General features: G+C 37.3%; 1 protein-coding gene and 1 long non-coding RNA gene across 2 annotated transcripts; one reads left to right on the forward strand and one right to left on the reverse strand.

The window, feature by feature from the left end:
* The first annotated feature begins 2,553 nt into the window (after positions 1 to 2,553).
* LOC145168998 (phosphoglycerate mutase-like protein AT74) lies at positions 2,554 to 3,926 on the forward strand. Its single transcript, XM_079087615.1, has 2 exons — positions 2,554 to 3,123; positions 3,374 to 3,926. Exons 1-2 carry the CDS (start codon positions 2,661 to 2,663, stop codon positions 3,781 to 3,783), a joined length of 873 nt encoding a protein of 290 aa, XP_078943741.1. The 5' UTR covers positions 2,554 to 2,660; the 3' UTR covers positions 3,784 to 3,926.
* Positions 3,927 to 6,189: 2,263 nt separating this feature from the next.
* Positions 6,190 to 7,224, reverse strand: LOC145168999 (uncharacterized). Its single transcript, XR_013742228.1, has 2 exons — positions 6,821 to 7,224; positions 6,190 to 6,671 (listed from the first exon to the last, which is right to left on the reverse strand). It is a non-coding gene; the product is annotated as an uncharacterized LOC145168999 (long non-coding RNA).
* Positions 7,225 to 22,748: the final 15,524 nt, after the last annotated feature.

Here is a 22,748-nt window from a genome sequence, read left to right on the forward strand (position 1 = left end):
GGCAATTATTATCACCAGTTTAAACGCCCACAAAACGTTTCTTTCAGGCCATCAGTCATAGTATGATTATAATAACTCATTAAAAAGATATTAACATTACGTTAGTGTATAAACAACTAAACGAAAGTACACCTTCAAAGTACCAGTTTATAGAATACAAAATACAATGGTTCAATACAGTTTTCAATAACAGCTGGTGGAGCCAGGCACACTCTCAGTTTCAAGTTTTCATAAAGGAATACAAATACAAAACAGTAATACAAAGAGAACGGTTTATGGGATTAAACCACTTTTACAAATGGGAACCTAGTCATTTACTTTTGGTAAACTAGTATAACATAAAGGACCTTTAGTGGTTAATTCTATAATTCCTTAGTTGCTACATCAGAGTTGTACATAAGTAATGTCCGATTGACAGTGAAGTGTGTGACTTCCGCCTTACTTCCTGTTCCTTGTTTGGTTGTGGGCTTAGGGCAGATACACCCAGTTGACTGTCCATTCGATATTGTGTTATGTATAATCAATATAAACTAAGTAATTACAGAGGGAAACTATTGAGGTTATCAATCTAGCACCTCAGGAAATATAGGATTTCCTGGAGAAACCAGTAAACTTATCCAAAGAACTTAGGGTATACTTAACAGAACTAAAATACTTATGAACTCACCAGCTTAAATACTGATCTACTCTTTCCAAATAACTTGTATTCTCAGGAATCCAGTAGACAGGTACACTCCCGAAGCTTTTGAGAAGACTACCTAGTACCGTACCGCGACTCTTGTCTTCTCCTGTACCTACTTTGGTGTTTGAATATGTAATGTTTAAACACTTATGTAAAACTTATACTTATTAATGAAATGGTTGTTTGTACTTTGATTACTATGTTACATGTGTTGTGATACTTACCTAAAGTCCTCCGCCCCCGAATGTTTCCGCCGTTCCGGTTTGGGGGTGTGACAGATTCCCATGTCAAGCGCTATAACAATATATCATGTCACTCCAACTACCTAAATCCAAGCTCTAATACACTTGGATTGATTTTTTGCGAATCCTAACCCGAATGCTGGTATCTGTAATAATGATGTTTCTTCTAATACTAACCAAAATGCAAATATGGTCCATCTTGCTGAATGAGAGATCATATAATCGAGACACATGATTTGCACCGTTCACAAAGTAGTTCCTCCAATACCTGAAGTATCCTCCACAAGCCACTGAATGTCAAGGTTCAAATCTAACATCAGTGATTTGGAAATCCCTAAGATTCCAGATGCAAAATATGAAGCTGTATGATGGATTTATGGATCTTGAGGAGCATGTTTCTCATTATTGGGAAAGAATGGAAATTATCCCTATCCCGATGGAACTCAAAAGAAGCATGCTTATGCAAATGATTAAGATCGACACTTATCGGTCCAACCTTGAAATGGATCTTAAATATTCCTCCATACTTTATTACATCCTTTCGCATCTTGTCAATCTATTTAACAATCAGTTTTCTTGCAACAAATCTTTTCAAAAAATTATTAGTGATCTTTATAGGATTTCACACCCCGACGAATATTTAAGAGATTATCTTAGTAGGTTCGGCAGGGAGGCGCTAAATATTCCTCATATAGAAGTGGAAACTACTATGTAGGCCTTCAAAAAGGGTTTGAAGAAGAATTCGTCGTTCTACGAGGATCTCGTCATGACCCCGTATAAGAAGCTTGATGAAGTCATAAATAAGGCCTTAAGATTCATAAGCCTAAAGTAAGACAAAATGATGCAAAATAAAATAAGTTCTCCAAATACCTACGAGATTCCTAATAGGAAATCCGAGACATCTTCCCAAAGATTCCACAGACCAAAGTCCTTACAACAAACCATAGAACCATAGAGCCAATGCACTAGAAGACAAAGAAGACGATGAAACATAATCACATTCCCATAGGAATCATCATCTCATCTCATGGTGATAATCTCATCTGATGGTGTTCCAAACGAAAACATGTGGTCTCTCATTCCAATGTTGAATTTGAGTACACATGGTAGGTAATGTTGTTTAAGAAACTACATGTCTTTAACACCTCTTACTTGAGGTGTCTTGTCCTCTTCATCATACCCCAATTGTTTTTGTGACAATTCGAGTGCCATGTATGTATATTTTAACCCCGATCAACACCAAATGACCAAATATATGAAAATAGATTTACATTTTGTTAGATAACAGTTTGTGATTGGACATATACGTGTCTAAATGTTTCATTCGCTTTACAAATGGGCTTCATTTACATTTATTTTTGGATTTTAAAATAGTTTAAAAGTTTGGCAACCTCCCACTCAACCGAAGAGACGTGTTAAAGTATATTGTATAGTGGTTTTATTCATAAGTTGTAAATGTTTATAGTATAAGGTCCATTTTGAAATTTGTTGTTTTATATATTGATTAAGTGCAATACAAAGGGATTATTTCCATATTAAAACAAATGCAATTAATACCACAAAAAGAACGTGAAATACTATGATATGTCCATAAAAAGATTATTATTTCTTACCTTTAGGCGTAAAATAACATGAATTTCCTATGATTTAACATTTGGCATAATCGAATCATCGAATGATATCATTCTCTTCAACGTTAATTTCATCATTATAATTTTGATTGTTGAGATTGAAGAATGACGAAACCTGGAGTGACAGACCAAATCAAATTTCTTCCAAAGAGAATAATATTAGTCCGCCATGGCGAGAGTGAAGGTAATGTCGATGGCTCCGCCTATTCCACCACCCCCGATTACAAGATCCCACTTACCAAACAAGGAATGGAACAGGCAAAGCTCGCCGGAAGCCAGATCCGAAGTGTAGTCTCTGACTCCGGCTCCACTAATAATTGGAAGGTTTACTTTTACGTATCACCTTATGCACGATCCCGATCGAGTCTACGTGAGATTGGAAGATCGTTTCCTAAGAAGAGTGTGATTGGCGTTAGAGAGGAATGTAGAATCAGAGAACAGGATTTTGGGAATTTTCAGATTACTGAGCGGATGAAGATTATTAAGGAAACAAGAGAGAGATTTGGTAGATTCTTCTATCGAATGCCTGAAGGTGAATCCGCTGCCGATGTCTACGATCGTGTTTCGAGTAAGTAATCTGATCATTCTTCTTCAGATCATGTTATATTTCCATAATGATCGTTATAATAATCACGTATAACTATAAGATGCCATCCTATCTTCGTATTACGTAATCTACATTGAGAAGAAACTAACTGTTGACACTCAAAATCTTCAAGGGTGTCGTTAGTGTTATCATATATAATCTAAAAATATCATCTTTCGATGGTAGAAAAATCGCAGTTATATCTTCTTATAACATGCATCAAACTATGCAGGTTTTCTCGAATCTTTATGGCGTGATATAGACATGAACAGGCTTAACCATGATCCATCAACTGATCTAAATCTCATAATCGTGTCACATGGGTTAGCTTCACGTGTGTTTCTCATGAAATGGTTCAAGTGGACAGTCGAACAGTTTGAGCACTTGAACAATCTAAACAACTGTGAGTTTCGCATACTGCAGTTGGGAGCCAAGGGCGAATACAGCTTGGCTGTTTACCATTCCGATGAAGAGATGCAAAAATGGGGATTATCACCGGAGATGATAGCTGATCAACAATGGCGAGCCAATGCTACTAGTGGGGAGGGGAATGAGAAATGTCCATGGTACCTTGACGTGTTCTTTGATGGTCTAGGCGCCGACTCTGATGATGACAATGACGATGAAAAAGTTGTTTTATGATTTTTCAGGTGATCTAGTTGCAGAGAAGGTTTGGTTTTGAGGTGTTCCATTAAGTTTTGACATTCTAGAATCTTGCAATCATTTCTTTTAAACATTCTGTCAAAAACCGTATACCCATTGAATCGAATCAAATACTAGTGATGTTTGTGGCTCCATCTAGTTGAAATAAAATATGAAGCTTCTTGCAACAACTTTTGCTTGAACATGCTTCTGGTTGTGGCTGCCATAAATTCATATTGCTTGTTTTGTCACGATAACTTTCTTTTAATCCAACTGCCAATCATTGGTATCTATCTGCATCATATTTATTTTATCTACAAAGTGAATAAATGCTGCTTGCTAAGGTGCACAACACACCATCGTGGATCGAGAACGAAATCTAAAAGAAGTCCATTATTAACAAAAAAAAAAAGTATAGAATCCTGAAAATTTAAAGTATTTTTGGTTTTTTTCAGTAAAAGAAAATATGAATCGGAGTATTTGCCAAAAACACGGCTTTTAGTAAAAACAAAATCTTTTGAAGAGCTTTTTATAGTAAACTAGGATTTTGACCGTCCGCGCAATGCTGCGGAAGCCCCAGTATGTTCAAAAACGCAGATCGACACCATACATACCATGGAGACGATTAAACCATATAAACTGGAGCATAAAAATATCAAAATAAAATTTGGATACAAATAATTATGTACGGAGGAGACGGACGAAAATAAGACTTGAAATTGTATTGTAAAGAAATTGATAAAAAAAAAGATTATTAAAAAAATATGTAAGGGGTCGAAGTGTAACTTTAAAATATAATAGGGGATCAAATCGTAATGTATAAAATACCAATAATTTAACTTTAAAATTATTAGGGGTAAAAACTGTTAAATAAAAATTAAATGAGGGGAAAAGATTATAAATATGAAAATCTTCTATGACCAGAACCTAAATGACTATTTCCAAAAACTATTGTTTTACATTTAATAATGCATGCTTGACAATATATAACATGATTTGGGTTTAGTAAACTTGGATTTGGAAATAGAAAAAAAAATATAAATCGTGGGAACATCATAGAAAACGAAAAGGAGATGACAGCACAATCGACGGATAGGAATAGAAGTTGAAATGAATAGTGATTTGTCTCACAATCGGATTTTGGTAATTAATATATATATATATATATATATATATATATATATATATATATATAATGGGGTGTGACTCATCTTAGTGGGCTCCATGCCCACAACACTAGAATTAAGGATGTGGAAAACAAAACTTCAAATAAACAAGTTTAATTTGCTTTTCAAAAATCAAAATGCTAAACAAGAATATTGTTTTTTCCATGCATTTTGATTTCCACTACATAAAAATTGAACTTACAATTAATAAATAACAATTAACAAATAATTTCGAACAAACAACTAATTATGAATTACAATTTAAAGTAACAAATTGATGATTACCTGATACATATTTTTTATCTAATTTTTTTATTATATCTTACATTGATATTATTGATTTTTTGTAAAATTATTTATATTTTTCTACATCCTACCCCTTTACATTCTTAGTATTACTTATTTATCCTACCCCTTTTACTTATTAGTTATCAAGATTATAGAAAAAACTAACGAATGTGTGTTTGTGTGTGAGTGAGCAAAGGAAGCCCAATCGTCCGACAGAGAGGAACGAACCCGTCTCCTTCCTCTGGTCTTCAATACAGTTCGACACTCTTATCAAAAGGAAAGCGAGGAAAGATCTAGAGAGCATGAAGGTGAGAGTCCAGAAGAGCGGACACACACACATAGGGGGGAGAGAGATAGATAAATAGATAAATAGAGAGAGAAAGAGAGTAACGATATCTAAATTTCCTTCCGTTAACTTGGTTTGGCTTCTGTTATGTTACTTTCCTTTTTGTAAGAACTTTTCATGACCTTTAGATGGGTTTTTAGGGGGGCCAAAGTGTGAAATCATGAACCGTAAACTTAGTAATCAGTGAATGGGACATTTTGGCCAAGGTTAAGGGTCTAAAATGAATGTTTTATCCTATTTAAGGAACCCTAAACCTAAGTGACTAATTTTCTAAAAGGTTTTTATGTCCAAGAGACATTATAAAATGATTTTGCTAGATAATATATGATTCTAAAGTGTCACACTAACAACAACTTGTTGCAAATATATCATTTATAAGAATTTGATCATTGATAAGTAAATATATCTCTTGTAATTAATTGAAAATTATTTATTTCATGGAAATATTAATTTTTAATATTAAGTAAAAAAAAAACAAATCATAAGTGTTAGACGTATTCTATATACGTATGTTGTTTTTTGTGTATTTGTATTTCTAAGTTGTAGGCCCATTGTATAAGCAGCCCACATATCTAGCCCTAACATGTACATGTATTATATATATAGTATTGAATGAGAGTCATACCGATTATGGGAAAATTTTGATTACAACATGGTATCAGGATGTTAAACCCTAGCCAATCCTGCAACATATTACTCATATCGTCTTATCTTTCTCGTTGTTTCTTCCCCCTGTCACTGAGCATCTAATCTCATCATGACAGGCGACAAAGCCACAACTCCTCCTGCTTCTATCAAACCTAAAGACAAAATCTATGGCATAACAAACATTAAGTCTTATGTACCTCTAATACTTGATCTGAATCGCCTCAATTACGACTCTTGGAAGGAATTGTTCACCACTCACTGCAAGGGTTACAAGGTTTTTCACCATCTCGAACCACCTGCTACTTCTTCCTCAACCCCTATTCTCGATCCGAATACTGATCCAGAGTGGGAAACCATTCACAATGTAGTCAAGCAATGGATTTACGAGACCTTGACTCAGCCTCTTCTCCAAACAATCCTCCAACCCGGTTCAACCGCTGCTGATATTTGGATCCATCAATGATCCGTTCCATGAAAACAAAGAATCCAAGGAAATGGAATTAGATGATGAATTACGTACTCTATCAATTGGAAACTCTACCATACTCGAATATTGCACAAAAATAAAGTCGATTGCAGATCTCCTCACCAATATTGGCTCGCCTGCTACCGAAAGGAACCTGGTTATATATGCCCTCAATGGGCTGTCACCCAAATATGCTCACATCATACCCACCATACGCTACTCTAAGCCATTCCCAACCTTCCTTGAAATGCAATCGATGTTAGCTCTTGAAGAACGAAATCTCCTTAAAGACCAAGCTAGGGCTTCGTAGGTCTCACATACCGACACACCATCCTCACCCACCGTTCTCAACATCGAACATCAACACCGACCGTCGTCTTCATCTCCACAGAATCGTGGCGGGTCGAATAGTTCTCATAGCGGCAGTCGGAACAGTCGTAGTGGCAGTAGAGGAGGATGCGAAGGTAGATGTCGCGGAGGTCGGGGGTCTTCTCCATTTGGTGGTTGGGGAAATTCGATACCATGGCCTGTCTACTACCCAGTGCAACGAGGCTTACTGCCTCCTCCTAATACCACAGTTCAATGGCCAACATGGCCTGCTCCAAGCCCACGTCTGACCAATCAGACCCAACAGTTTTATTGGGCCCAAATTCCACCAGCCCAAAAACAACAGACTCTCCTTATTAGCGAGACAGACCAACGTGTACATGAGTTGGCCATCTTATCCGGGTTTCAACCAAGAGCAAGCCACTACTTTACCTTAAGCTTTTTCCACCATGAAACTTCAAGACCCGAGCACCGCCGATTGGTACATGGACACCGGTGCCACTGCCCACCTCCACAACAACTCATGTATACTCAAATCTCTTAGTAATAAATGTAAAAATTCTAATTTCTCTGTTTTGGTCGGTAACGGATCTTGAATTCCGGTTCTCAAAATGGGTCACACTACTCTTGGGTACAATCCCTTTTGTACCCAACATCTTCGTCATGTCCTTATTACTCCTCAAATTATTAAGAACCTTATTTCTGTGCGTAAATTTACCCGTGATAACAAATGTTCTATTGAGTTTGACGAATTTGGTTTTTCTGTGAAGGACTTCGTGACCAAACAAATTCTTCTTCATTGTGATAGCACTGGTGACCTTTATCCCGTTACGAGTCCAACCCCTCAAGCTTTCATCGGTGTCAGATTCTCAACATGGCATCAACGGCTTGGTCACCCCGGAAACCAAGTCTTTCAGTATTTACTTTCTAATACGTTTATTTCTTATAATAAAAAGGATTCGTCTTTGCTTTGTCATGCATGTCAACTTAGCAAGCATGTTCGTCTATCATTTAAGTTGTCTTATACTATTGTTTTGCGTCCGTTTCATGTGATTCATTATGATGTTTGGACTTCTCTCTTGGAAAGCCATAGTGGTATTAAATATTATGTCATATTTCTTGATCAGTTTTCTCATTTTTTGTGGGTGTATCCTTTGCAAAACAAATCTGAGGTTTTTTCCAAGTTTGTCACATTTCGTATTTTTATTCAAAATCAATTTAAGATCGACATTCAAGTTTTCTAATGTGATAATAGCAAGGAATTTGATAACAAACACTTTCATCAATTATGTGCTACTCATGGCATTCATATGCATTTTACTTGCCCTTATACATCTCAAGAAAACGAAAAATTTGAGCAGATGTTGCGTACCATCAATAGCATCATTCATACGCTCCTTTTCCAAGCTCACATTCCTCCAACCTATTGGGTTGAAGCTCTACACATGGCTACACATCCCCTCAACATACTACCATCTACCACTCTCCATACCACAAGCTATTTCAAAAACAACCCAAGTATAATCATCTCCGAGTGTTCGGGTGGCTCTGTTTTCCCCACCTCAATAACACCCACAAATTACAACCTCGCTCTGTTCCATGTATTTTTCTGGGCTACCCAACTAATCACAAAGGTTTTCAATGTCTTAACCTCCAGACCAATCAAATTATCATCTCGTGACACGTCACTTTCGACGAGTCCGTCTTCCCTTTTGGCTCAACGACACCAACCCATCCTCCTAATTATGACTTTCTTATTCTCAATGAATCGAGAAACATGTTTAATGACCCCTTATATAATGCTCAGCCACTTGGGCCAACTCCCACACCCGAGCCCACAACTGAGTCCACTCCCGATTCCAGGACCATACCGGCTCGTCCCAACTCTCCATCCCAACCCATTAATCCATCCAATCCTGCGTCATCCGGCCTACCACGAAACACACCCAATCCTTATATTCGACCCTCACATTCTCAGGTTCCTTCCTCTCAGTCTCAACCAAATGTAACTACCGCTCTTGCCAACACACACCCCATGGTCACCCGTGCTAGACATGACATTGTCAAACCCGTTGACTAATTAAATCTTCATGTCGCTTCCATGTCATCTTCCCCTATTCCTCATAATTATTTAGATGATTTTCGAGATCCTAACTGGCTTAAATCTATGAAAGAAGAATTTAATGCACTTATTTCTAATGGGTCTTGGGTTCTAGTGACTAGGCCTCAAAATACTAATGTGGTTAATTGTATTTGTCTGTTCAAAAAGAAACATAATGCAGATGGTTCTCTAGCTCGCTACAAGGCGCATCTTGTGGCTAAAGGGAGCAGTCAACGACCCGATATTGATTGTAATGAGACTTTTAGTCCGGTTGTTAAACCGGCTACTATACGTACTGTTCTCATTTTGGCCATTTCCCATGCTTGGCCCGTTTATCAGCTCGATGTGAAGAATGCTTTTCTTCACGACCACCTTCAGGAGACAATCTATATGCATCAGCCTCCGGGGTTCCGCAACCCCTCCTCTCATAACCATGTTTTTTTATTACAGAAATCTCTTTATGGTCTCAAACAGGCACCGCACACATGGTATCATCGATTTCCTCAGTTCATCATCAGTCACAACTTTACTAACAACAAATCTGATACTTCTCTCTTCATTTACAGACAGGGTGATAGGGTTGCCTTTCTACTATTATACGTTGATGACATTGTTTTGACTGCCTCCTCCACAGGGCTACTATGACATATCATTTCCTCTCTTCGCTCAGAGTTTAACGTGACTGATTTGGGTGCTCTAAATTACTTCTTAGGAGTACCTGTTACACGAGACACACACAAAATGTTTTTATCTCAGCAGAAATATGCAACCGAGATTCTTAATCATGCTCATATGCTTAACTGTAAGCCTGTTCGCATGCCAGCCGATACGTCCGCTAAGTTTGACGGTACATGTCCCCCTGTTGCTGACCCCACTCTCTATCATAGCCTGGTCGCTGCTCTCCACTACTTGACCTGTTGGATTAGGTTTCTAGGACCATAACTATAAATGGTATGTACTTGACCCAAGTATAGCATGGTCCATTTGGGTGCATATCACCAGGACAATTTGATAGGATGGAATTTTGAGAAGAGGCTATTTATGATTTGTTAATATATTATAAGTTCTAATATATTAATATGAAATCATATGATTTAATTAGTATTGATCAAGAATTAATTTGGAATTAATTTTGTGATCAAAAGAGACTAATTAAATATATGGGGATTGATTTGGTAAATCAATGATTCTTATAGTGTGTGCCAATTGTTATTTAGGATGGGCTAAACCAATATGGTAGTCCATGGAGATTTGACCCATGGATCCTAGGTAATACGAAGAGTCATGGGCATTAGGGTTTACATGGTGCTAACCCTAATCTTGCCACACTATATAAGAAGCCCCTTAGCATCCAAAATGGAGCACTAGTGATCCTTGGAGTTCCATGAGCCGATTTTTGTTGCAAGAATATTCTCTCAAAAGTCATCCTTTGTCTAAAGGTGTGTTGTGATTCCATTTGAGGTGCAACACTTGGGGCACTAAGTTCTTAAAGACCAAAAATACAAGCTACAACAAAGAGGTAACTCGATAACTCAATTGCATGTTGTTTATATCAATTGAATGCTAGTTGTAGGCTTAATGCTTTGGACACAATATTGCATGTATAATTAGAGAAAACATAGATCCAAAGCATTTAGGGTTGTATGTGCACCATAGGATGTTGTAGTATACCAAAACCCATTAGTGGTATCAGAGCCTAGGGTTGTTTTCTATTATACTTGATGTTTTATTGGCTTTTAGAGTGAAAAAATCGAATTTTCTGACTTCTGCCCAGTGAACTCGCCGAGTCCACTGGGTGACTCGCCGAGTCCCCTCATAAAATGGCCAACTCGACGAGTCCAGTTCATGTACTCGCCGAGTTGGTGCTCCAGTGGGCATATTTTCGACTTTTGGCCAGAAATTGGATTAGGATCATTAGCCCAAACTGTGTTTTGAACCATGAAATGTGTTTTTTCATATGGTAATGATCATGCTTGTCCAATTAAAAGATAGACTCATTTCTTGTAAATAGTTGATGTGAATTATCTTGACTTATGTGTTTAATCTAGATCATGGAAAAATTATTTGATAGTTTGTGTTAATTGAAATATTTGATCTAAATGCCTTTTATGAATTCAATAACTTGTCCTCAAGTTATGGAAAATGAAGAGTTTTTCATGTATGTTTTTTTATGAACTCCATAACTTGTCCTCAAGTTATGGAATTTCAAGAGTCTCCTTTTAAAAGTCATTTTAAATTGGTTTTAAAGTCTTCCATAACTTGTCCTCAAGTTGTGGAACTTGAAAAGTTTTTCATAAAAACCTCATTAAACTCATAAGTTAGAGAAATGAAAAGTTTTGACAAGTTTCAAAACTTGCCCTCAAGTTTTGGAATTTGTAAAGTCTCACTTTTGAATACTTTAGCTCCAAACCCTAGAATTTTAAAAGTTAAAATTCTACCCTTATACTTTATAATATTATAAGTTATATATATATATATATATATATATATATATATATATATATATATATATATATATATAGGGCAAGGCTCATGCGAAAATGCAATGAATATACGAAAATGAAAAGAACCAATCAGGAGATTACACATCATTGCTCATTTCTTTTAATTATAAATCATATTAATTATGTAAAAAGGTTATATATGTAATTTACAAGAAAACTGGTATCCCCTCTTTAATCGGTTTTCATGTATTAACTGTACAAGAATAACTTCTTTCATAATCAACAATGAGTAACTTTTGAACGTTCATGAATTCAATAAATATCTGAATCGATTTCTAATAGATATCTTTTCCTAATATAATACATTTGAATACCAATGTTATAGAATTCAGTTAAAATAACTTATTAGCTACTAAATATGTAATTTCCATTTAAATATAATGAAAAACGACATCAACGCCAACATACAAAATCTTTAACAACACTGGTAGTTGATGTTGATATTTGGAAATAAATTATGATTAATTAAATGCCATAAAGTAGCTTCTAGTTTACAAAAAATGCATGTTTTCTTGGTTATTTATCGAATATCTAACAATAAGTAGATTCAAAACTAACGATGATAAGGTACCTAGTGTTGACCATATCGATTTATACATCAAAAACTCTTTCTATATCGGAGATATCACTCTCATCAAAACTCCCAAGGGGCTCTCACATATGTTATAAGAGAGAAAAACAAGTAATATACTATAAAAAACACAATTTCTTTGGCATATCTTTCAAAGGAGATCGTCACTACCATTATTAGCCAACAACATCAACTTGCTTCTTATTTTTACCGTTTTCTTCTTTTGCAAATTCATCCATTAATTCACGTTGTCTCTCTGTTAAACTTCTGAATAACACATCAATAAAAATAAATCAGCAACATATAAAGCAATAAAATTCAACCATGTACATGGTTAAGCAAGAAAACTTACGCTGGGATGCTAACATTGAAGTGCGCATATTGATCTCCATACGAATAAAAGGTTTTTAGATTTAATGCCTAATATAGAAACAAATCAACAGTACAAGTTTGTTTCAACAAACTAACTATTAAAAAAATAAACACATTATTTCAAATATAATTCCAAATGAAACAACATTTTTTAAAAAGAAAAGTGACGTTATGATTAAGTATCATGATGACCCACATAGTCTCCATTTATGTTATCAAATCTCGATCCATAATTTCAACAAGTATGTTATTAGTTTACAAGATATTTATGAAATTATGATCCACTTGTTTTACAAAAGTTGTGTTTTGAAGATCATTTTGGTGTTTACTTTCAAAACACATGCTATCATTTTCAGCAAAAGGATCATAACTATAATTTCAAAAAAAGATTAGTATGGATTCTTGACACTTATAATTTCTGGTTTTTTAACCGGGTTTTTATGGACCGACTGTCATAGTAATTCCGGTCCGGCTCCAGTCCGGTTCCGGTTCTAAAGCTCATCCCTATGCACAAACATGATGACAAATCAAGGTAAAATACAACTAAACACGCAAAATCTAAAAAAAAGAAAAAAACTAGACAATATATGATCATTACCTTTTGTACATGTTGAATGAGGGCAGAAATTTGAGTTTTTCCAACAACAAATGCCACTCCTGGTGCTAGAAGGTTTAAATTCCAAACAAGTTAATCCCTACATGATAAATTACCATTTTAGCCCCCTTTTTCATCAGCTCAAATACTTAATCATGTCACAACACATGACATAACATATTAGACAAAATGCAACTTATGATTACCATTAGTTAAGCATAATATGAGTTGGGTTGATCTCAAAATTAAATATATTGAAATAGGTTGACCATAATTAAGTTTCCCAATGAAAGAAAATGGAGTCATTGTTTGCAATTTGCATAATACATTTCAATTCAGTCAACATAAGAAGCTCCATTTTTTTGAATGGTTTTTTCTTCAAATACAAATCTGGATTCACACACCTACAAATTCATTCAAATACTAAACATCAAAATCCATTTTAAAATGACACCACAAAAAAAAGTCAACATCTTTATCATGAAAACAAGTTGGACCTGCAATCTGCAATTACATCATTCAAGCTTTGTCTTTTTGTTCATTAAATAACTTAGTATTGAGCTATAAACCATGATAAAATAAATAGTAAGCTTACAGGGAATTCATAGATAACAAGAAGTATATCCAAGTAGTTGATTGATAGATATGCATACAAGTGTCCAAAGTTGAAATGAGCCTGATCCTGCTCAAAGTCAAAAGCAACAACAAAAACTGTTAGCACCATAAAGATTGTAAAATTTTATAAATCAGTAATGATTTTTTTTTGTAATTTTCTTTGGAATGTTTATAAACATAGGGGTTACAATTGTTGTCCAGGTCCGCCAAAAAAAGTTCAGTAAATTTTAAAACTTATCAAATTTTCATATTTCATTTTAATATGAATTATAACATATTAAGACACATTTGAACTAAAACTTCAGATTTCAATAAATTGATTCTAACATATTTCATGAAATTGACTGCTGGTATTTTGAATTTTGTAAATAAACTCAACTATTCATGCTACTGGTACTTTAAATCACATCCACTTTCTCCAAAAACTCATAGAAATTTCACTAGTGGAAACAAATTAATAATACTAGAATTAAAATTGCATTTTTTTTCTCCAAATTCTGCCATATACACATTTGTCATCAATGGAAACAAACTAATATGTTCTACTTGGCATTTTATTGAACACAAGGTGCGCAGGAAGGAAAAAATTCAAATTGGACGGTATCACTTCTAGTTATATGAAATTGCTATAAGGAACATCAAATAAACTTTAACTTCACCACGATTAGAACTTCCAATAATGATTATTTCAGATTAAAACTGTGATAACCTTGAACAATATAGTCAAGAAGGGAGCAGTTTTTATATGGAAGTAATTCTTTTAATCAGTAATCGAGGGAATATCTAGAATGAATGAATAAAACCTGTAGAGAGAACCTATGGAGGCATGCAAGGCGGTGGCTTGGACAATGGTGGCAATCGATGATGGTGTAGAGAACAGAGAGAGAAAAAGACACAAAATGATCATTGATGAGGGTTTTAGACAAAGAAACTAGACCGGGGATAGCGGATGATCGGCGTTACTAATGTTGTTCTTTGATGGCCGTGCGGTCTAGTTGCAGTTGTAATGAGTCTGTGGTAGTCCGGTTCTTAATGGTGGCAACGTTAGTGTCCATGGATAAGGGTGCCAATAGTGCTGAGAGGAGAAAATGATCACCGGAGGCGGTGATGGAAACGCTGGTGGTAACGTTATGGCGGCTCGAGTGTTAATGGTTGCGATGTTAGCGAAGGATGTGGTGTCGGCGGTAGCTTATTCTCATGTTTTAAAAAAATCCATTTGATAGATTAGGGTTGCTTAAGAGCGGGGAGAGGGTTTCTATGAAGAGAGATAGAGTGCGTGAAAAAAAAATGTTTGATCGAGTCAAGATTACAACCGTATGGAAAACTAAAATTACTGAAAAGCCCATAACCGTTTAAATGCATTGCAAAATGATAGTATTAATTAATAAAATTAAATAATATTAGGTGGCACACTCCTATAGGTTCTTTTCATTTTCACGTATCATTTATATTTTCACGTGAACCTACTTTTATATATATATATATATATATATATATATATATATATATATATATATATGTATGTATGTATAAGACAAGTCAGTCTTACCGTTAGTAGGCCTCATTCACGAAGCCGGTCTATAAGAGGGGTATAAGGTTACTGCAAAATGACAGTTTAATGGGTGTCCACTCTCACCCACCACTTCCTTGACTGGTGGAGGGTCGTTAGCCGAACGGGTTTGATACGACATTAATTCTCATTAAAAGTATAATGAAAATTTTAAAGTAACTAAAATTTTATTAAATTTTCAATCTTAGTTACTTTAGGAAAAATGTGAATATGGTGCCATTCCATGAAATTGCACTTTGCACCTTGTTAAGTCGTTAGTGGAGCGTGTGTGGTTAACCGGCACACTAATCTGGGACTGACAGTGCGTGGCAAAAGGTAGCTTAATGTTAATCATAGATAAATGGAGCGTGTGTGGTTAACCGACACATTGATTAGGTTGTTTGTAACATTAAGAGTACCAAGCACATTTTCATGGTTATTCACACCTTGTTTGTGATCCTCGGCATCCCAGTCACAAAATTGAAGGGCACAATCGAGATTTAAACATGCCATTGAAAAGTTCAATGAATCTCAAAGGATCTAGGAATTTCAATCCATTTAAAACCTAATGGTCAATTTCGTTTTTCATGGTGGAAATTGATAAATCGTCATTTACCTACCTTCAAATATTTTACAATTGGATTACGACATCCCTCTTCCGAATTGTAAAGTATTGTGTTGGGTCCTTGGCTTAATATTTCATTTGGGTGTTATTAAGGACTTAAATCAACTAACTTAAATTTCTCCCTTGTAGATGTCTAGTTCAGGCAACTATGGTCTTCCCAAATCTTTTGGAACAAGCTTTCCACATGAAGATGATGTTCAATTATTCAAGCCCTCAAATTATTCTCCCTAACGCACAAGTTCGAAGACTTGAAAAGTTCAAGATCACTCAAGCCCTATTAGATAGCAAACACAAGGATGGAAAATCTATGTGTGCACATGTCTTGGATATGAAGTCACACATTGACAGACTGAGAATGTTGGGTGTCGTGTTCCCAAGGAAGTTAGCTATTGACTGGGTTCTTCATTCACTTCCCGAGTCATATAGTGAGTTTGTTAAAGACTACTATGTGACAAATCACGACATGACCCTTATTGATCTTACTTATTTGCTGATTGCTGCTGAATCGGCAATGATTTGGCGTAATGGTCAAGCAAATTTGATTGGAAGATCTACCTCTCAAGCTGACATGGGCAATGACATGGATATCCCATAAATGATTCATTCTCCTAAAGGAAAGGAATTGGCCATGATCAAAAGTTTTGATCATAAGAGAAAAAGGCCAAATCTGAGATTATTACATATGCCATTCCCAATGAGCCTGTTTGTTTCTATTGGTAAGGAAAGGGATATTGGAATCGAAGCTGTCCTGACTACCTGAGAACTTTAGTCAGATTGTATGGTTCTGCTTCTGGTAAGTCCACTATCTAACTCTATTAAGTTCCTAATTGTCGATTCTTAATACATGATGTGACAAGGTTGCATTTTGATGTTCTGTAGGATCAAAGAAAGGAAAGGAAGCTTAAAGGAAGAGCAAGCTCAATCTGGTCGCGGATCGGATTTTTGAGTTGCTGCTTAGGAGTTTTGATAGATTGCTTGGGAAATATTTTGTAACATAGTTTTCATATGTAATTGCATTGTAAGGAAAAGTTTTTTCCGCATTTTATAAATAAATAAAATTTTTGTTGATTTTATCTTATCTTATATCTCCTTACAATGACATTTATGAAAAATTGATGTTTGTATGTTTCTAGCAATATTGGAAAAATGGATTTGATTCTATCGTCTATGGAAGTGTCAAAATTTGCCAAATAAGGTAAGATTCTCATCACCCAAGTTTGAATTGGACAGAAACTTGGAATCATGCAACTTGTTTTGTATGATGAATGATAATTTTCGTCTTTGGAAAATGAAGACTAATTCATTGTTCACATGTATATGTGAGTCAAGTAAAGGACTAGGGGATCAGGTACACTTGGTTGTGTGCTGGTCAGGTCCACCACAAAGAACGATAAGACCATTCGTCATTATTTACTATAATTTAGTAAATATGGTTATGCTTACAAGTTTAAGTATAATTCTGAATCATTGGGAAATGTTCAATGTATGGCGGAACGAATGAGAAGAATCAAATTAGGCAGAAAGATAGAAGTTTCTCCAATCTGAAAAGATGGGAGAGTACTTGAGTATCGTGTTTTATGATCATCTTAATGATTATGAAAACCATGTCACAATTTATCCTCTAAGGAAATCTTAGTGCATTTGTATGGCTAAGAAGAGGAATCGTGAATTGTTGAAATGGTTAAATCAAGAAGATGAGTCATACTTCGTTCTAACAACAAGTCTTAGAGTCATACTCCAAGATTGTGCCTAGAGTGACATTAAATTAAGAAGGTTTATAACACTCATCAAATGTAGAGTAACATGTTTCTTACTCTTGTACATTTGAAATTGGTAAGTTGTGATGTTTTGGATGAGACAAAGACCAACTAATACCAACTATGAGAAGTGTTTGTCATGATAAGAATCCACACTAACTCTTGAATATTTGTTTGTCAAGGAATGGTTCTTGACAAGAGAAGTCTTATATGTCAAGAGGTCAGTGGGAGTCTTAAAAGATCTCGACAAGTTTCAAGAACTCATCAAGAATAAACCTATTGTTTATCACTAGCACACGACTTAAGGTATGTAACCTATCGTGTTGATATATTCTTGTTTCTGTGCTATAATTAAGGGAGAGGAATTCATACTTTATTTCAATTCTAAAAGCTTAGATTGAGGTTTTAATCAAATTCGTAAAGGACATATATGAATGTTGTGTTGAAAAGATTCGGCATAAGGAAATTCTATATGGAAATGTTAATTGCGTTCTCAAATTCGATTATGATTACGGCATCCCTCTTCATAATTCGAATTGTGAGAACATGGAAAATAGAAATATTATAGCAAAAGACTGATCAAGTATCATGTCTTTATGTTAGACATTATAAATCGTGTCCCATATGCTTCGGGTATAGGATCGATTGCATATGCTATAATATTCCCGTGTTCTAATTTTCCAAATGCCTAGGGCATTAAGAGGGAAAAAGGAATAGAACCGGATATGACTAAAGTAGTTAAACAACTGTTAAGGACAATCTAAGGTGCGCCAAGGATTGGTCGCTTAAGGATAGTTGGAAGTATAGTAATGGATGGACCATATTGATATTATTATGAATAGACAGGAGTCAATTAATAATGAGTTGTCGTATGGCAAATATGGAATGTTTCCATATTGGGAGTTGAAGAATAGATGAGAAAGTTAGAAACTTTTATGCAAGAAGGATGTTCAAAGGAATGTACTTTGAATTTGAGACTTCATTTCCATGGAATTGTCTTGTAACAATCTCCAAAGGAATATTTTGTAATATCATTGGTCAAGTCTATGGGACTTTTGGTACCTAGACATTACAAAAGAATCATTGCATGATAGTTTAGATACTAACACATTCTAATAGTGGCAAGAATTTGGAATTCTTACACTTACAATAAAGATTTGGAATTGTGAAATGAGCATCATTGAAATGTTTTCAATTGATCTATTTCATAAAGTAAAGACCATAGAAAACATAGTGTGCATGCTTGGAGCATGGGACAACTATTGTTTTAATACAAGTATTGAGTTGATAAATAACATTATACACTGAATAATGTGTAATCAATATGGTGATTAAATAAAAGGTGTTTTATTTATATTCATAAGTTCTGAGACCATATTGGATTCGATTATTCTTGTGTTTCGCTTTACATGTTTTGACTTCCCGAATAACTAGGTTATTCAAAACCATCCATAGTCGATCATGCTTTGGAAGTAGGTATTGAGGCAAGACTGTCATGAATGGGTCTGTAGATTTGTCTAAAGGCGTTTAGGCATAACACAAGTTTGCTGCAGTGTTCGTGTGTACTACTGGAATAAGATTTGAGTATTGGATTAAACCCACACTCATTTGAATCACTTCATGGATTTTATCACGAGTGATTATGACACGATAATATCTTATATTTGAAACATCCCAAAAATACGGTCCAAAAATTTCGTTTTAAAAATCAATATTTAAACCACAAATCATCCATCGTCATAATAAAACAAGAACCATGTATCTCAAAAACATCATGTCAAATACTGTATCAAATCATATAGGTAATCATCAGAGTCTAAAACAAATCCCAGGCTGGAACTGTGGTGTGTGCTATGCGATCATCCCGAGCCCTTCCCTTTGCTAGTGGAAGTACCTGAAACCAAAATTGAAACTGTAAGCACAAAGCTTAGTGAGTCTCCCCAATCTACCACATACTCTACATATAATCACATACTGGGCCTAGCCCAATGCATCGGTCCCCGCCAGGCATCAGACAAGTCCGGCATCAGGCCCCGCCCGGCATCGGACCGAGCTCCGACATACTTAGGCCTAGCCCCTGCATCGGGCCCGCCTGGCATCAGACCGAAGTCCGGTATACATATCATGAGCATAACATAATCATATATATAAACATAACTATAACAAGAAGCTAACATTCCTTAGGCTTGCCCCGACATCGGACCAAGTCCGGAACACCTAATCACACACATGCAAGAATCACGAAGACATCAAGCATACTAACTGCATCGGGCCCCGCCCGACATCAGACCGAGGTCTGGAACATAAAACCTACATTGGGCTAATCTCGACACATACAATAACACATAAATGGGCCGACCTTGGTGCCTTAGACCCATTCCTATAGGAGAAAACTCACCTCACAAGACTGACTGCTGAAAACTCGAGCGAGGAATCCCTGTCTGCTGCTCTGGCGACTCTCCGACAGAAAATGTAGTAAATGAAGTGTAGTTCCTGGATCTACTCCTTCCCTCTTGAGTCTTCAATCTTCTACTTATTATACAAGCTTCACAATGCACAAAACACTCAAAAATGGCAAGAACTAGCTCAAGATCACTTATGGTGGATTAGGGTTTCGATAATAGGGTTTGGAGGTGATGGAGGCTGGGGTGGAGGCCAGGTATGATGCTTAAATATAGTGCAAACCCTGAAAATTAGGGTTTCCTCCTGTTGGACCTACTCGCCGAGTCCAAGCTCGGACTCGTCGAGTAGACCATTTAAATCCCGCGACCAAGCTGGCACCTACTCGACGAGTAAGGGCTACCAACTCGTCGAGTAGCTCTTACAAAAAGAATATTTTAATAAAATAAATGCGTACCAGGAACGAGGCGTTATAATTCTCCCTCATCTCTTCCTCGGGCTCCCATGTCCACTCTGAACCCTTGCGGTGCTGCCACCGCACCTTAACTAACTCCACCCTCTTGTTCCTCAGCTCCTTCGTCTTGCGATCTAAAATCACCACTGGTCTCTCGATGTAGTTCAGGCTGTCATCAACATGAATATCCACAAGGGGTACCACTGCCGAGTCATCCACTAAGCACTTCCGCAACTGAGAAACATGGAATGTGTTGTGGATCTGGCTGAGCTCTGCTGGAAGATCTAACCGATAAGCAACCCGACCCACCCGGGCCAACACCCTAAACGGACCTATGAACCTGGGGCCCAGCTTGCCCCACTTCTGGAACCTGATAACACCCTTCCAGGGTGACACCTTCAGGAGGACTATATCGCCCACCTGGAACTCCAAGTCTGAACGCCGCTTGTCGGCGTAGCTCTTTTGCCGACTCTGAGCAGTCTGGAGCCTGCTCCGGACCTGCTGGATCGGCTCGGTGGTCTTGTGTACTACCTCCGTACTACCCATAACTCTCTGACCGACCTTCCCCCAACAGATTGGGGTCCTACACTTCCTCCCATAGAGCATCTCAAAGGGAGGTCGGTCTATGCTGGCATGGTAACTGTTATTATACGAAAATTCCGCTAACGGAAGGTACGTATCCCAACTGCCACCGAAATCTAACACGCATGCGCGTAGCATGTCCTCAAGAGTCTGAATCGTCCTCTCACTCTGCCCGTCCGTCTGGGGATGGAAAGCGGTGCTGAAGTGGAAATGAGTACCCATCTCCTCGTGAAACCGCTTCCAAATCCTAGAAGTAAAACAAACATCTCGGTATGACACCACCGAGACAGGCACTCCATGACGTGCCACTACCTCTCGAACATAAATCTCGGTTAACTTCTTAGCCGAGATGCTCTCCTGGATCGGTATGAAATGGGCGCTCTTGGTCAACCGATCCACGATGACCCATATCGAATCGACCCCACGTGCGGTCCTTGGAAGCTTAGTAATGAAATCCATGGTGATATCCTCCCATTTCCACATGGGAATGTATAATGGCTGCATCTTGCCGTGCGGTCTCTGGTGCTCTGCCTTGACCTTCCTGCAGGTCAGGCATCTCTCCACGTACCAATCTACGTCCTGCTTCATGCAGGACCACCAGTAATCGGGTCGAAGATCTCTATACATCTTCGTCGCCCATGGATGGAGAACCTTGACTTATGGGCCTCATCCATCAAAACCTTCCGTACTCTGCCCCAGTACGGAACCCAGACCCTCCCGTGCAGGGTCAACAACCCTCGGCTGTCATAATCAAACGAGGCCACCTGACCTACAATCCGCTCACACTTTTGACGCTCTTCCTTCATGCCCTCGACCTGCGCCTCTCGGATCTGCTCCAGTAACGGAGTAATCACTGTCATCCTCAGACAGATGTCTCGGATCAGGTTCGCTACCGCCTTGCAGCACAGGGCATCGACCACTACGTTGGCCTTGCCCGGGTGGTAAAGGATCTCACAATCATAGTCCTTCACCACATCTAACCACCGACGCTGCCTCATGTTCAGATTCGGCTGATCCATGAGGTACCTCAAACTATTATGATCCCTGTAAATGGTACACCGGACCCCATAGAGGTAATGCTGCCAAATATTGAGGGCGAACACCACAACCCCTGGCTCTAAGTCATGCGTCGGATAGTTAGCCTCGTGAGGCTTCAACTGTCTCGAGGCATAAGCTATCACATGACCTCGCTGCATCAACACTGCTCCCATAGCTGTGATCAAAGCATCACAGTAGACTACGAAGTCATCTACACCCTATGGCAGAGTGAGAGTTGGTGCCTCACACAATCGCTGCCTGAGCGTCTCAAAGGTTGCCTGCTTCTCAGGTCCCCAATGAAAAACCACCGACCTCTTGGTCAGTCGGGTCAATGGAACTACAATCTTGGAGAAGTCCTGAATAAATCTCCTGTAATACCCTGCCAGACCCAGGAAACTCCGAATCTCAGTTGGAGACCTCAGAATCTCCCACTGCATTACGACCTTTATCTTGCCAGGATCGACCAGAATACCCTTCTGGTTGATAAGATGCCCAAGGAACTGCACCTCGCGCAACCAGAACTCACACTTGGAGAACTTTGCATACAGTCTCTCCCTCCTC

This window comes from Lactuca virosa, chromosome 4, assembly GCF_052849685.1.
Source record: "Lactuca virosa cultivar CGN04683 chromosome 4, Lactuca_virosa_CGN04683_v6, whole genome shotgun sequence".
NCBI classification, from domain to species: Eukaryota; Viridiplantae; Streptophyta; class Magnoliopsida; order Asterales; family Asteraceae; genus Lactuca; species Lactuca virosa.